The 17,492-nt window shown below is 33.3% G+C and overlaps 2 protein-coding genes across 2 annotated transcripts; one reads left to right on the top strand and one right to left on the bottom strand.

Moving 5' to 3' along the window:
- Window positions 1-477: 477 nt before the first annotated feature.
- Window positions 478-7,595, bottom strand: LOC132544359 (uncharacterized). The gene is made up of 6 exons (XM_060207945.1): window positions 7,445-7,595; window positions 5,843-6,169; window positions 4,756-4,927; window positions 4,371-4,492; window positions 2,370-3,200; window positions 478-725 (listed from the first exon to the last, which is right to left on the bottom strand). Exons 1-6 carry the CDS (start codon window positions 7,593-7,595, stop codon window positions 499-501), a joined length of 1,830 nt encoding a protein of 609 aa, XP_060063928.1. The 3' UTR covers window positions 478-498.
- A 243-nt stretch (window positions 7,596-7,838) lies between these two features.
- On the top strand, window positions 7,839-16,435 carry LOC132544355 (26S proteasome non-ATPase regulatory subunit 4-like). Its single transcript, XM_060207940.1, has 11 exons — window positions 7,839-7,865; window positions 8,571-8,711; window positions 10,007-10,118; window positions 10,490-10,576; window positions 11,441-11,509; window positions 11,783-11,844; window positions 13,010-13,163; window positions 13,640-13,751; window positions 14,356-14,514; window positions 15,426-15,514; window positions 15,880-16,435. Exons 1-11 carry the CDS (start codon window positions 7,840-7,842, stop codon window positions 16,057-16,059), a joined length of 1,191 nt encoding a protein of 396 aa, XP_060063923.1. The 5' UTR covers window position 7,839; the 3' UTR covers window positions 16,060-16,435.
- The last annotated feature ends 1,057 nt before the right edge of the window (window positions 16,436-17,492 follow it).

The following is a 17,492-nucleotide window of genomic DNA, read 5'->3' as shown; positions in this document are numbered from 1 at the left end:
AATATATATGTTTTGTGACATACAGAGCTTGAAACAAAAAAACAAATAATACAAAATTTCCTATCAATAACTGCATCTCAGGATAATTTTGACCACCTTTACTTGGATATTTCATACTACTGGGTATAACCAATGAATAATGTGTAATTCACCATAAATAAAACTGATTTAAAGCTTTTTTTACTTTGTTGAAAAATGAAATGGGCTAAATGACAGAACATCTCCTTCACTAATTCACAAAAAATGTCATCGATAGTTTATTGGCTTTAAGTCTATGCTTTAAGCATTACAGAATTATGTCCCTTGAAATTAATTTATAAGAAAAACTATAAGTGATGCCAGTCAAAAATAAACAATTTTGACATCAAATATATAAGAAGCACAACCAAATGTAAGCAATTTACATTGTAAATTTGCATTAAGCAATAAGACAGGAGAGAAAAACAAGAAATCTATTGTAATGAATTCATTGCTTTATTTTACATTTTCTTTTTTTTGTCAGGACAAATGTCCATGTGACAAGTATTCCTTCATTGGCAAAGAATCATGTCCTTGATTTCTTTGTGTTGTGATGATAGTGTTCCATTGGCCACACTGAATACCTGTAACTTTTAAATTCTGTTTCACAAAGAGTTCAACAGATTGAAGAAAGTCTCTGTTCATTGTATCACCATGACATAACTGTCCATACTTGTTCCATCCACAGGTTAACACAACTCCTACATCTGAAATTTATTACATAAATGTTGAAAATACATAAAAACTAATCTGATTCTCAATATAAGGAAAACAAAAATTGGTGCAATAATTTTCAGTGAGTATATTGTTTGTAAGAGATCAATGTGTGATGTTTTATATTGTAGTGTCTAATCATGTGACATGTATTAAAGCCAACTCATATATCTCTAGTAGTTTGTAGTGTCTAGTCATCAGACATGTGCTAAAGCCTTCTCACATCTCTGTTTGTGTGTAGTGTCTAGTCATGTGACATATGCTGAAGCCAGGTCACATCTCCATAAGTGTGTAGTTTCTAGTCACGTGACGTATGCTGAAGCCAGCTCACATCTCTATTAGTTTAAAGTGTCTAGTCATGTGACGTATGCTGAAGCCAGCTTAAATCTCTATTAGTTTAAAGTGTCTAGTCATGTGACGTATGCTGAAGCCAGCTCACATCTCTATTATTTTACAGTGTCTAGTCATGTGACATATGCTAAAGCCTTCTCACATCTCTATTTGTGTGTAGTGTCTAGTCATGTGATGTATGCTGAAGCCAGGTCACATCTTCAGTATTTTATAGTGTCTAGTCATGTGACGCATTCTGAAGCCAGGTCACATCTCCAGTATTTTATAGTGTCTAGTCATGTGACATATGCTGAAGCCAGCTAACAGCTCTATCAGTTTATAGTGTCTAGTCATGTGACATGTACTTAAGCCAAATCACATCACCAGTCAAAAATGAATGTGGAGTTGCTACACAGTATTACTTACCTAATTACTATCGTAGGTCTGATAAAAAAAACTTGGGTTGATCTATGTTTGATGTAAAGTAGGTCTGATAAAAAACCTGGGTTGATCTATGTTTGATGTAAAGTAGGTCTGATACAAAACTTGGGTTGATCTATGTTTGATGTAAAGTAGGTCTGATACAAAACTTGGGCTGATCTATGTTTGATGTAAAGTAGGTCTGATACAAAACTTGGGTTGATCTATGTTTGATGTAAAGTAGGTCTGATACAAAACTTGGGTTGATCTATGTTTGATGTAAAGTAGGTCTGATACAAAACTTGGGTTGATCTATGTTTGATGTAAAGTAGGTCTGATACAAAACTTGGGTTGATCTATGTTTGATGTAAAGTAGGTCTGATACAAAACTTGGGTTGATCTATGTTTGATGTAAAGTAGGTCTGATGAAAAAACCTGGGTTGATCTATGTTTGATGTAAAGTAGGTCTGATACAAAACTTGGGTTGATCTATGTTTGATGTAAAGTAGGTCTGATACAAAACTTGGGTTGATCTATGTTTGATGTAAAGTAGGTCTGATACAAAACTTGGGTTGATCTATGTTTGATGTAAAGTAGGTCTGATACAAAAACCTGGGTTGATTTATGTTTGATGTAAAGTAGGTCTGATACAAAACTTGGGTTGATTTATGTTTGATGTAAAGTAGGTCTGATACAAAACGTGGGTTGATCTATGTTTGATGTAAATTGATTTTAACATTATTGCTGAAGTATTATGACAGAGTGATTAAAGCTTACAAAGATATGAAAATAGAGAAATCATCAATATTAAGAAAAAAATACACAATTTTAGAATACTACCGTAATCGGACGTTAACAAACTGTAAGTTGTATGTGGATTCTTTTACCTGTTAGAAGTGCAGTATGTCGAGTTCCACAACTGATTACGCTGACTGTGATATCCTGGAGGTCTAGGCCACAAGGTTCATTCTGGACTTGAACATGGGACACATCACAATTCTGGATATACACATGACTTTCCATACTGGCTAGTGACTTTGGCTGGGAAGAAGGTGAACTAATGAAATCTGGTGTGATACTTGATGATGATGATGATGATGATGATGATGATGATGATGATGATGATGATGATGATGAAGCTTGATTATTGATAAGTTTGTTGTCTGTTCCTAATTTGTTGACAGCTTGGGTTTTCTTTTGTGGAACATCTACCTCGGAGTGATCTGGAGATTTGCTATGTGGAACATCTACCTCGGAGTGATCTGGAGATTTGCTATGTGGAACATCTACCTCGGAATGATCTGGAGATTTGCTATGTGGAACATCTACCTCGGAGTGATCTGGAGATTTGCTATGTGGAACATCTACCTCGGAGTGATCTGGAGATTTGCTATGTGGAACATCTACCTCGGAGTGATCTGGAGATTTGCTATGTGGAACATCTACCTCGGAATGATCTGGAGATTTGCTATGTGGAACATCTACCTCGGAGTGATCTGGAGATTTGCTATGTGGAACATCTACCTCGGAGTGATCTGGAGATTTGCTATGTGGAACATCTACCTCGGAATGATCTGGAGATTTGCTATGTGGAACATCTACCTCGGAATGATCTGGAGATTTGCTATGCCGGGATTTCCTATCACTGTCATTTTTACTACATGGCAATCCAAGTTGTCCACTCTCATTCCAACCCCATACCCAAACATCTCCAATATCTACAAGGAAATCATGAAAACAATCTATACTATCATAGTATTCATTGTTATGCTACAAGTACCAATATCTTAATTTTAACAGATCATATTTTTATCTCTTTGATGTACAAATACTGGATAATATCGAAAAAATGACAACTTGATCGAGATTGTTAAAACTTAATATCAATTAATCATGCATTGAGAGGAGACTAGATGTTGTAATAACAATGACTTAGTTCATAGCTGTGAATTGATTTGTTCAAATAAAAGTCACATTGATATATGTGCCATATTTTTTAGGTAAAATAATAATGAATGAAAATTGTTTTGATAATTAAATTTTTATTATTGCTTGACAATGATTATGATTTTCGAAATTCTAGATTGATTTAAAATTACATTATTTTATTTAAAACTCTGAAATATTTGATAATTGCCACCTTTCCGGAGCTGTACAATATAACCTGGTATTAATCTAGTGCCTGATCCAGATGAAGGGGAAACAAAGAATGCTTAATAGGAAAGGGAACAGGTAAAACATTGGTAAAGAATTTATCACAATTAAATTAAATTTTCCTGCCATTTTTATATAAATAATGGATAAGTTTCATTACCCAGTATCCAATCATCTTGGAATAAATAGACATGTGACTTTGTTAGTCCAAATGTAAATTAAGCTTTAAACATGTTCAACAAACATTTCAAAAATACAAACTAAAAATTAAGTTTGTTTCCAATGTGACTTTGTTAGTCCAAATGTAAATTAAGCCTTAAACATGTTCAACAAACATTTCAAAAATACAAACTAAAAATTAAGTTTGTTTCCAATGACACAATTACCCCGCAGTATAATAATGATCTTCCACTGTTTTACGTTGTACTTTGGGATAAAGTCTTCAAATAAAGTGAAGTACAAACATAAGAATCACTTATAGAATAGAAGTTTTTATATCACAACTAGTAGAAGATTAGAGTGTGACGTTTTGGTGACTACATGGTCACATTCATCAGACAAATGACCAGTGTTGAAAAGGACAAAACGAAATATCACACTCAAATCTTCTACTGGTAATGTTATAAGAATTTCTATTCTGTTGACGTTATGAACCTTAAGAAAATGTTCCAAAATATAAAAATAAGTTTTAAGGTGGCCTATAATTAAGTACATTACACAGTAAAGATAGTTACCTGACAATGCCACAGAATGCCATCCGCCAGATGCCACTGAGCAAAAGCCCACACCTGCGAGTGCCTCCACAAGCTGTGGCTCTTTCTGGTCCACAACATTTCCATGGCCTAATTGACCACGACTGAAAGATTATCAAACAACATGATTTTAATTATAACAAACGTATACCTAAATCAACTGATCAGACATGTTCGTACATTTAGTGTTGAATCCTATGATTCTGCACTTCAAGAAATCCTGCATTTCATCTCATTTTTTATTTTTTGTTATTTGTCAAATGTTCTGAGCCAGCATCAAAATAATTTCATTACATTAAAATAAGAACAAATACGTCAGACTAATGGATAGCTAACTTTTTATCTTCCCTACTTCTGTTGTTCATACCTGCCTCCTCCATAGGAGTAAATCTGCCTGTTCTGGCCTAATAAAAGCACATGTTCCTTTCCACAGCTAACAGCCACTATAGGCTCGGCACATAAAACAGGTGTTGAAGTGGAAATAATCCAGTCCGTGGTATCAAGATTTGTAAGGGTGCAACAGCTTAGTTTTCCAGTCTCTGTAAGATATGTAAATTTACATACAAAGCAGTTTGAAAATATCACAATATATTGCTGGTATCATATTAACTATTCCAACAAATATTCACAAAATTTATTTTATGTCTAGAAACGCAATGCATGGACCAAATTACTGTATAATATTTTACTTTTTAGAGAAATCAACAGTGTGATCATACTACAATAAAGTCTTATTTTGATCAAATATAAAATTAGGGTCTTTTGTATCATTCTGATAAATAACATATATATATATCTAACCAAGTGGGGGAAAAGGAGCACCAAAAAAAAATACATGTAAGGATTTTAAATTAGACTCTAGTTGATACAGAGTCTAGAATATCTACAATCTTTTCTTCAATTAAGCTTTTGAGTATCCTGGTATAATAAAGTGTTTATGACTCAGCTACATTATAGGTATTTCCCTGAGTCCTGAAAATATGCACAACTACGATTGCCTGTTACATTAAGTTTCAGAACATAAACAGAAGAATGTTAAATGTTTTTTATTTTTTGCATCACACTACCTCTGCACCTTTCATATGTTAAGTGGTTGACCACATGTGTATCAAACAACTGTAGCATGCATTTGGCACTGTTGAACAACACAATCATAAGTTGTCGTTGCTAAAACCATTGAAATAAACAATATATTTAGCAGGAACACTATCCAACCACAAAGGTGGGCAGAAGGAAAGAATAATAAGGAAATAAATCAGATGTTAACACAATATGTATGTGCTGTTGCATGTATTTTCTTTCCAATATTTCTAGCCCTTGTTATCCAACCCTCTAGTAATGAAAGTATGAAAACCTTGATTGCAGTGTACTCCACCAGTTTTCTACAGTTCAAGGTATCATTGAATTTATATCAATTGGCTCAAAGTAATACATAAACATGAATTGTCACCTACCTTCAAGAAACAGTAATTCCTTGTCTGTGCCATGGATGCTCTTAGTACCTGTGGTACCATGTGGTTGTTGGTTGACAAAGTCCAAAGATCTGTTGTTTAAGTCACTATTAGTGATGACCTCCGTATCACTACAGTTCACACCCCTCATGCCACAAGATGTCAATATTTTGATACAGCCATTATCAAACATAGCCACAATTTGGTCGTTGAAACATGTTAAACTCTTACATAACTGCTTTGAATTTTCACTTTGTTTACCCTCTCCATTACTACCTTTCTCAGTCTCATCCTTTTCCAATGATGGAGAAGTGAAAATGTTGCCATGATCTGCAATAAAATGATATTGATATAGTGATTAAGATGGACATAATATATACAATGGCATAATGGATTCAATAAAGATATGGAGAGATCAAACTTCATTGCCAGTTTTCCCTTCCAACCCCTTTTCTAATTTCTTTACTCTGTTGAATGTTCATATAAGATAACAAACAGAATCATACGTTCAACTGACATCACTATATGATGTTGTTGCCATTTCATGAAAAGTGTACATGAAATAATATTCAACATTTATGAAACAATAAAGGCCTTAATAGTTTTATGTTTTGTCTAACCTCTGGTGAGATAACTACACAGTGGCCCAATTATGGGCCTGAATTGCTAGATACATGTACCTCTTGTATTCTTTAAAAAGAGGCTTTCCGTCAATGAAGTAAATTTCTGCAAACATGGAAATCAATTTAGATGGCATGCACAAGAACCCTGGGCCAAGGGTCTAATATCAATGCAAAATAAGAATTTTTAACTACACATTTGAAACTTATTACCTTGAAAGTTGGTCAAGATAATTCATTAGAATAAAAGATCATCTCGAACTTAATTCTCAAGAAATAGCAATAACAATATTTTGTTGTCAAACTCCAAGCTGGCAACCTATTTACCATTTTGTCTATCTGATATCTCCCAAAATTTAAAGGCAACCACAGGTGACCAAACATAAATCAGAAATCTGAAAAAGATCCACCTACAAAGAAATTGGTATAACAAACTTTCATAATTACTTAAACTGCAGGCGAATACTGTTGTTCGCTTACACTATCGTTTGGTCTTTGTAAGTTTTATCTTTTCGCTTCGTTTCTACATTTCCCCTGTTCTTGCTCTTAATTGTATGAACATGGATAATTCCTCTTCAGAAAAAGCAATAATGATTATCAAATCCAAGATGGCGATCTGTCAGCCATTTTGTTGATCTGATCTATTAAAAATTGAAAGCCAGCATATCTAGGGAGCAAGAGGAAGAATAGAATATATTGCAAATTTTAGAAAAATCAATCCAGTACTCAAAATATAGCGTTTACAAACTTTCAGTGTCAACAATTTAGTTTTTGAAACTAATAAAAAGAATAGACAATGCACAACTCACGACCAAGAGGAACCTACTAATGAAATTTAAGAATGGTCAATCCAGCATTGTCAAAAAACAAGCTAGCCACTCTTGGCCATTTTATTTTCCAGATCTTTCCCTAATGTCCAAGATTATAGCAGACTTCTTGCAATAAAATGGGACTTGCGCAAGTCTAAAGTTGGTTTTGTTATTACCATAGATGAATGCGAGTTGTGACCACGAACCAACGATCTGTGATATTCGACTTCTAGATTTTATACGTGTAGGGATTGATATTACACTTTCATGTCGCTGTTGTCGTAAAATTTGTTCGAAACCATTGAAACCTGCACTCCAAACATCCATAGCACAGAAAACCGGATATTTTCTATTCGTCTTTACTGATTAGTTTGATCAAAGGACTAGGAACGCACTTTTTGAATTTTTATTATTTTTCAAAAAATGGTTTCAATAAAATATGTCGTTGAATATTTAAATGAATTTAGAACTAATGCTTACACTGATCAGTATATTAAACTAAAAATTTTCCAAATTAAAATTTTACAACCAATCAACTGGGAGTACAGCCATTTGACCATACCGTTCCAAGATGGTGCTTGAAAGTACGATTGTCTGGTAAGCAAGATTAAAATTGTCACGTTGTGTAGAATAACATTAACGAAACTGAGTATTTAAACGATGATTTTGACGTTTGTTGAAGAATGTCTTCTTTTTAACGCAGTTTGCCAAAGTGTTTATACGGCATCCCCATACAGTTATGTTTTTTGTCTAAATGACGAAGCGAAATCGAATGGTCCTAAAAATACGTTAAATTTCTTCTTCTTACCATTGTCTGATATTTTCATTTAAGTCAATTTAGATTCAATTGATGTTATTGTTAAAAATGGACGCCCGTTGTTTAATATTAAGGTTTGGCCTTATTCAGGATTAGTAAGTCAGACTAGACCACTCGGCCCACAGGTACCAGCCTCGACAAGATCTGTCAATATAGCTCTACCCCAGACATTGCCTCACATACATTTTTTGAGATGTTAAACCGTATCTAACTAAGTCGGAATTTGAAACTCCGAAGGTTCGATTTCTGTCGGGGCTTTTGGGAGGAAATAATGGTTTTTTTTCAAGCTGTGTTGCAAGTCCAAAATGGATAAGCCTTACATAGAAACACTTGGCATAAATATACAATGTAGCCCTTAACCAGTACAGTCTAATCACTGACAGATCTTATTTATAGCCTATGGACAAGTGATTGAGTGTTTAAGATTCTGATTAGCATAGGATCATGATTATCATGTTAAACTGTACAACTGATAATTTTTTCAGTGTTGACAACAGTGACTATATGAGAAATGGAGATTTTGTTCCCACAAGACTACAAGCCCAGCAAGATGCAGTAAACCTTGTCTGCCATTCTAAGACACGAGCAAACCCAGAGAACAATGTTGGCCTCCTGACCATGTCAAGGTATAAGTTTGAAGCCGCATATGTTTGCTAGATTTGCTGACACTACATGCGATTGTTATAAAAAAACAAACTGTAGTTATTATCATTTAAGTCAGATATTTATATATCTCTCTTTTAATCTAAAGACATTTTGTTGCCCAACTAGTAAATGAATACAAAGTCAAGATCATGAGTAGCTAATATCATTATAACTTTGAATGTGCATGTTCTATAGACATGCTTGGAACAATTTTCTAAATTTAAAAAATAAGATTTCTTGATATCCATTATACTGCATTTTCCATACTCCAGGGGTTACAATCACTTTCGCTCTGTGCATCCATTGAACATGTCACAGCAAAATTGAAGGTTCCATCTGCAACACCTTGTTGACAAAACAAAAAGACATGTTTGATTCTTTGATGTGCATCAAATGAATCTTTAGGATGCATAATGATATATTTTAATAGCTTTGAAGTTAGGTGTCTCTCTTTTGTAATTTTTAAACAGAACATATCAGCCTGAGACTGGTCAGCTTATTTCTCCTGGAACCAATCCAATTACTTTGCTTGTGCCTTCAGTTTTGCCATGATTTGTTCCAGGGGCACAGAGAGTGAAAGTGATTGTAACCCATGGAGTATGAAGGATGAGTTCACTGAGAACTATCTCTCTTTGGATATAGTCACTAAGACTAAGCCAAATATCATCCTACTAATATATCCCAGAGATTGTCTTTGACATATCAGCCCTTTATACTGCCAACAATTCTGAGAATCTGATACTGAAACAACAATTTTATTTTCACACTCTGCCTGTTCATATCACCAGGCAAGTTTTTCATTTCTAAGATATATCTCATCACGATAGATCAGAAAGTAAATCTAAAGCTGACCATAGAATATTTCAGTATCTCTGAGAAGATGCCCACATAGAGATACTTTAAAGAATTACTAAGCAATTTTGTATGAAACTGATTCAATCTACATTTTGTAATTACTTCATCAATTGAACTTTCAATAAAAATCAATATTTAATACTTGAATGGCTCTTTGTTGGGAGTTAAAAAGATTACAAATGTAACAAAGATGGACAATTTCATCAGTTTCACTGGACAACATGTAAGATTAATTTCTTTCGAGTGTTGCTGGTTTAAGATTTTCCAGTATGTGAGTACATATATTTGGGAGTGTTTTCTTTAAGGTCCTTATGTCAATAGAATAGAAGTTCTTAAAACACAACTAATAAATGTATCTTCTACTGCTTCTTTTATAAGAGCTGCTATTTTGGTGTGTACATTTAGTTTGATTTTCTTTCAGTGTTGAGGTTTTGGCTACACTTACAACTGATGTTGGTCGAATTCTTAGCAAACTCCATCAAGTCCAGCCCAAAGGAGATATCAAGTTTGGAACAGCTCTCAAAGTGGCTCATGTAATTTCCTACTTTAATGTGTTTTCATTCAAAATAGTAAACTTGAATTGTGAGATGTAGTGTGATTAGAAATCAGTAAAAGCGTCAAAATAGAGCACAAATCATTTTATGTTTTATGTTTGATATCTTACTTTAATGGAAATGCATTGATTTGCTACTCTGATGTACAGTACCAAAGCTACATGTATCGGTTACCAATTAACCAAGATTACTGTCACCATATTTGACTATAGTTCAAAGGTTGGTGGTTAGAATGCATGTTTTAGTTGTGTACCTGTATGTTAAAATTTGAAAAGTGTCTCAGTATTTTATCTTTCTGTATTTCATGATTATAGTGGTAACATGGTGAGATATTGAAATTTGATTTACAGCTGTCACTCAAGCACAGACAAGGACGAAACCACAAGATGAGGATAGTGTTGTTTGTAGGCAGTCCAATTTTGGAAGATGAGAAAGAAGTGAGTATAATATTGTGTACAGTAATTAATAACATACATAATGTTTACAGTTATTAATTACAAAATGTTTACAGTAATTAATTACAAAAAATGTACAGTTATTAATTACATAATGATTTTCTGTCTTCAGAGTAACGTTAAGTTCTATTTCAATTTTAAATTGTATTCTTTATACTGTTAACTCCTTGGATAATCACATGCACACAGCATTGAAAGTTCTCAAATTAAAGTTTATCCTAGATGGAAAGTTTATCCTAGATGGAATAATGTAATCTTCAATTTTCCATTGATATTTCTTCAAATGACTCAAATACTATGCTTTGAAATAATTCTATATTTGCTGAATATGAATAGATTACTGCAGTCTGTTTTGACCTACATACTTGATGGAAGAAATTTTGCACACCTCAGATCTTACATTTGTTGTCTAAAAATATCAGATCATTCTAACGTTCTTTTATGATTTGAGCCCAGACCCTAGTCAAGAAAAAAAATACTGAATCAGACTTGGTATATATTTGAATTTTTGAATCAACATTTACATGTAGAACATTTTTGCATTTATGGAAGATGGCTTGCTAAATTCTAAGTCTAGATCAATATTTCACTTGAACCTATGATTGTAACCATGATAGAAATATGTTGATATTTTTTTTCTTCGACTCTGCTTGATGTACAGTAAAACTCTGTGTAATGTGCTCAGGTACTTTTTGTGGCTGAAACTGGTAAAAAATGCTTCTACTTGCTTAATGTGCACACCCAAAAATTCTGTCAAAATTAATCACTGGGAGCCAAGAAATTGATTGCATTATAATAAGGTATATCTACTTTGAAGTATTTTTGATATTTGTTGTTTATGCACAGTTAGTGAAAATGGCCAAAAAACTCAAAAAAGAAAAAGTAAATATGGACGTCATCAACTTTGGTGAAGAGGTAATTATGACCAAATATAAAAATGTATTTGAAAATAGATCATGTATCATATTGTAGTTTGCACATAAATTGATATAAATATGGCCTCTAAATATCCGATCACACAGATGTTATCAAATTTTACGTTGTACAATTGAAGTATATATATATAAACTATACCAGAATGATACTGTATACCAACTACACAATTATATAAATGATAATTTTTTTAAATGAATCTAAGTATGTGTAAAAAGCAACTTTTGTCTGATGTCTCTTATGATTTCTTTGAAGGGTTTAAACACAGAAAAACTGACTGCCATGATAAATGCTCTGAATGGAAAGGATGGCACTGGGTATGTAGTTAAGTTGTCAAAGGGATTTGGCACCAGGTACCAACATTTTAATATCCAACCTTAACTTGGATTCTCAACATATTTGCCCCAACTTGAAATGTATCTCAGTAGAGTAGGACTAAAACTGAGGAGAGCTTATAAAATCAACCCATTGTAACAATATCATCGTTATTATTATTTTATTATTCATTTCATTGCATCAAGCAACCATTCTGTAAAATTTAGAATGAGGTAATAAACACCTGTGTTGGGTCACAAGTTCGTGATAAAATTATGTTCGGCAAGTTAACCATCATGCTTACACATTTACTTGCTCATGCGAGACAAGAAATAATCTTATTTAGGGCAGCTTCTTGTATTATCCATACAATATTAGTAAAGTTTTCAAGTCTCACCATGATGTAAGAAAACAAAATCATAAGAATGCATGCGAACATATTACAATTAGATAAAGTGTAATCAGTGAGATATGTGATTTTAAAATAATATCTTACTGTTGACACTGATGGAAGACAATGTTTCCTAGTTTCCTATCTTAATGGGTATCCAGATTCACAATTTCGTTCTGAATAAACAAATGATGCATATATGGTATCTTGAAAATTTCAGAGTTGAAGTTATCTGACACTTGCTAAAAATTTAATGTCAGTTTAATTTTAAACACTTCATTGCATCATGGAAGTAGTAAGGGCTATTCCTGGACCAGTAAAATATCTTCCAGCTTTTGTCTTGGAATACCTCCCGTATAATTTCATTTTTAATTTGCAAAGAAGAAATGGGTAAGAACATTACCAGAAACCCTGACTTGAATTGAAGTGATTCATTCTGGAGGTCCTGGGGGTCAGGAAGATTTTGTGCTGGAATAGCCTTATACAAATATGTAAACTAAGAGGATTATTTTACCAGTAAACAGTTAAAAATAACATGACTGATTGTTGCTGTTCTTTTAAGGATTCTGAAAAGTGTTCTTTACTATTATAACATTTTAACATGCAAAATCTTATCAGAAATTTATCACTCAGTAACTATTCAATATGTATGTGATTATCCTCATGGAATAAAAGAAAAACAAGTGTAATATATATACATTAATAGATCATTGCTGTTATAACCTCTATAACCATACCTTCAGTCGTTTCACATTCATGTTTATTGTTTTACTCAGATCCCACCTAGTGACCATTCCGCCTGGCCCCATGTTATCTGAGGCTTTGATGAACTCACCTATAGTTGTGGGTGAGGACGGATCAGGTGCAGCCATGCAAGCAGTTGGATTTGAGTTTGGTGTTGATCCTAATGAAGATCCAGAATTAGCACTTGTAAGTATAGGAATTAACCAATACAATGTATACTAGATTATTTGATATAGAGTCTGATGTATTTAATCATAACATTGGGTTTGTTAAATACCATTTGAATGGAATATTTCATTTATACCTCTACTATAAGATATGCATTATGACATTTTGTAATTTTCGTAAACTCTTCCATAAATCATGGTTTATCTGATATGTAATTTATTACACAAGTATTGAGGTTTTGAGTTATGATCTATTCATGGGATGGTTGAAAGGATCAGTTTGGTATGTTTTGAAAAGTGTGGACATATTAACAAGAAAGCGAGTAATCACAAAAAAATTGGTTTATGGTCCTTATGTACTGTTCCTGATATAGTTATTGCTGATAGTTTTTTAAGAGCACTGTTTATTTCATCTGAAAATTATATCATTGCAGAATATGAAGGCTTTATACATTCATGTTGGTACTTTTCATATTGAAACTTTTATTTATTTAGGCACTAAGAGTGTCCATGGAAGAGCAAAGAGCACGACAGGAAGACGAGGCCAAGAAAACAGTACCAGCACCAGAGGAAGGACAAGTGCAGAGCATGGAAACAACTACAGGAGGTACTGATCAGAATATGTTTGGTTATGGTAGAGAAACTATTTGATTTTAAACTCCCTGTGGTATTTTCCTGTCATTTCATCTCACTGTTGATTATATTGCTATCAACCAGGCCTCGGGAGATTTTATTAAATATTTCCCATCATTGCTCCCAAACAGGGATTTATCGTTCAAAATTTAAGCTTAAAGACTTAGAATAGATGAGTAAGTATAGGATGTTAAGTGAGTTGACATTTCATATGAAGTTTTATGAAACAAGTCACAGAATTGTTTATCTTTCCAATAAAATCAAATATGACATGAAGACAACTTTAAAATTATATGTATCACATAACTCAGAAAAGTTACAATTTGCAGGTTTTAAAATAAAAATCTTGAGGACAAAATTAAACATAGGTAGCTGTTTTGTTGCACCATGTTCAATTCACGACCTTCTTCATTGTGTATTTCATGTTATCACATTAAATTTCTGACTGGCTGACTGACAAACACTCTTTGGGTATAAATACTATTGACATTTCCACAAAGTATAATAAGCAAATGCACTGGATTACAGCCCAATTATGTGATAAAGTACATTGGATTTCTTTGTTACCGTCACTTCAGGGAACTCGGATGAGGCGATGCTGGAGCAAGCCCTAGCAATGTCCATGCAACCAGATGCCATGGAGCAACAGGCCACTACACCCAGTGTACCAGATTTTGGCTCCATGTCAGAGGAAGAGCAAATAGCTTACGCTATGCAGATGTCATTAGCAAACTCTGGTTGGTTTTTCTTCCTAGCAATGGGGTTACATTATACTAGGTGTCTATGATTGGTTGTGGGCATGTGAGCAAAATTGTCAACCATTATGATATTGATTTTGAGTTTAGGATCTTGATCCATTAAATATGGTTATGATATCTCTTTACTTAAAAAAGACTTTTACTTTTTGCTCTATTGATATGTGAAATATGATAATTGAAATTAATCTTGTTAGCTTATTGTCAGATTGATAATTAAAGCAAGATAATGGACAATTTAACAATAATTTATGAAATCAAAGCTTTGAAATATTTTGGTATTATGCAAACTTCAATACTTTATCTATAATTGATGGCAAAAATGATTATCAAGAGCAAAGATATGTTTAGACATTCAAAATCAAGAGAGTGGGGCTGTATTCTGTCACCTCTTCAAATGCGACATTGATTCTTCTAATGATTTCTTGTCAAGGCCATAAATTCAAAACAGTTGAGATAACAGCTAGATTTAAAATTTTTATTCTTGTACACACAACCTACTTCAAAGCAGAAAATATACATTTGCTAATAAGGAGAGATACAGGTTGTACACACAACATGCTTCAAAGCAGAAAATATACATTTGCTAAAGATCAGAGACACATGTACTACACAACTACTGTCATGAAGAAAGTTTTCTTTGTAGCAATTTAATTTGCAATTAAACTTATTGAAAAATATCATTAAAACCTACATTTAAAACAGTTGTCTGGTAATTGTGGACCATCTCTGCACTATGAAGAGAATTGATAATCTAATAGGCCAAATGACAAAACAATTAACATAACAAATCTGTTTTTTAAACAACTTTGCTTTATATTTTTTTTGTTTGAAATATCTATTACTGTATTTTTGGAGTAAGGTTGAATATCTCTGATTTATGACTTATCTAGCTGCCAACACCACTCAGAACACTCCAGCACCTATGGATGTAGATGATGAGGCCAAAGCTGGGACAGCAGAACCAGAGGAGAAAAAATCTGTAAGTTATCAGACATAATTTGTGTCTAAAGTGTCAGATGAATCTCACGAAATGAAATGAGATTCCCTTTAGATGGATTATTTAAGAAGACTTACCAGTTAAATAAGAAATATTTTTACAATCTGCCAGTATGCTTTGTTTTTGTGAATTGAAATTTGTTAATGTTCAAGCACAAGAAATTGTCTTTGATTTCAACAAACATTGTGTCTATAATGTAAATATGATGATGACAATGATTGAATAATTTACTTCAATGATAAAGACTTCTTCAATTTGTAAGAGTTATTCCCCCTAGATACCTATCACAAAGACTACATCAGTGGCGATATTTCTTTTTAACTAAATGTGTATGTCTTGTTTTCCAGAGTGATGAAGATTACTCCGAAGTGATGAATGATCCAGAATTTTTACAAAATGTACTAGAGAATTTACCAGGTGTGGATCCCCATAGTGAAACTATACAAAACGCTATGAGTTCTATAATGCAAAAAGATTCTGGTAAAAAAGAAGACGGAAAAAAGGATAAAGACAAGGAGAGTAAATAGAAAGCCCTGAGATGTTATTGAAATGTAACTGTGAATGAAAGGACTCATGTTGGAGTGCTGCCCATATAAATCTCAGTCAATAGGACAAAACTAAAGGATGTGCTTAAATGTCAACAAGTTGAAAATGAACAATTTTGATATCAAAATTAACTCTTTAATACTTACTTTGGAAATCACATTTTTCTTGTGTTTCTGTTGTATTTTGAAGTTTATGAAGTGAAATGTGTATTGGTGCATTACCATAGAGAAATATATCGGAGAACTGATATGTGATTGGTGGAAAAAGTTGTGTACAGAAAAGTGGACTTGGGTTGACTGATATGAATGATATTGAGTGTGGATGTATAGGTGTCTAATAAAGTATTATGAAATTGTTTTTTTTTCTCCCTTTGTATCCAAATGACAATGATATTACAGTATACTACTTGGTATATGTACTTGTCAAAGTTTTCCCGACCCGTCTCTTGTGTGTAACATGCGCTTGCTAAAAACAAGAGGCATATATATACTGCTCAGCACAAGAAGCGAACCTACTCCCTCATGGCCCTGGTTCTGGTCTAGTTAAATGATTGATAGGTCACACACTTAAACAGGTCACCAAAGGTCACAGGTCACACAGCATATGTATGGTCCATGTACAAATGTTTGTTTATTACAGTTTTGGGAATGCACAATGTATACAAGATATGCGCATGATAGGAAAACTGGACGAAATGGGTTATCCACATTTGTGATTCTATCGAGGTTAATATAATTTTAGAAATAATTTACAGATAAATGCAGTATAGGTTTTTTTTATTTTCTAAATGTCTGAGAGTACAAAAAATCACCTGTAGATCCATCAGATACAGACTAAATAAATATGAAGCCAACACGGATTGCTTGATTGATTTACATGTTTTCTGTCTCTGTGACTCCATCGGTACCCGGGTATCTCCTCGCTGACGAACAGGATCTGGACCTGTCGCATATATACTCATAAAAAGTGGTTTTTGTTGAAAATGACTTATATTCGATTGTAATATTCCTCAGTTCGTTATTAAGTCATAATTAAATGAGTTTTTCCTTTAATATTAGCCAGCCAATTTAACCAAAACCGCACAGTTAGTACGATACTCTCTAGTGCGTGTGTACGCCTGAAGTTCATGGTGCATTTTGCGTTACCACAACTGTACATGCACACATAATGTTTGTACACTACATATACGCAGTGTTTTGTGTAATGATTGTTAACCATCTACCCGCCATTCTCCATTACACACCACGATTCTTGTCATATATGTGATGTATTAAGTTCCACAATTATAACTTGAAGAATTTAAAGTTCGTTCGCTTGATAAAAAAAACTTTTACTCTCTGTTTTCGTTACTCATCAGTAGTCAACGGATGTTTTAAAGGCTTAATATATATACGTAGCGCAGATAAAGTTAGAG

Source organism: Ylistrum balloti, unplaced genomic scaffold (assembly GCF_031769215.1).
Source record: "Ylistrum balloti isolate Yb309-2 unplaced genomic scaffold, AGI_CSIRO_Ybal_v1 Utg369794, whole genome shotgun sequence".
Classification (NCBI taxonomy): Eukaryota; Metazoa; Mollusca; class Bivalvia; order Pectinida; family Pectinidae; genus Ylistrum; species Ylistrum balloti.
The sequence above is the reverse complement of the archived record's forward strand: the minus strand, read 5'-3'. Positions and strand labels throughout refer to the sequence as shown.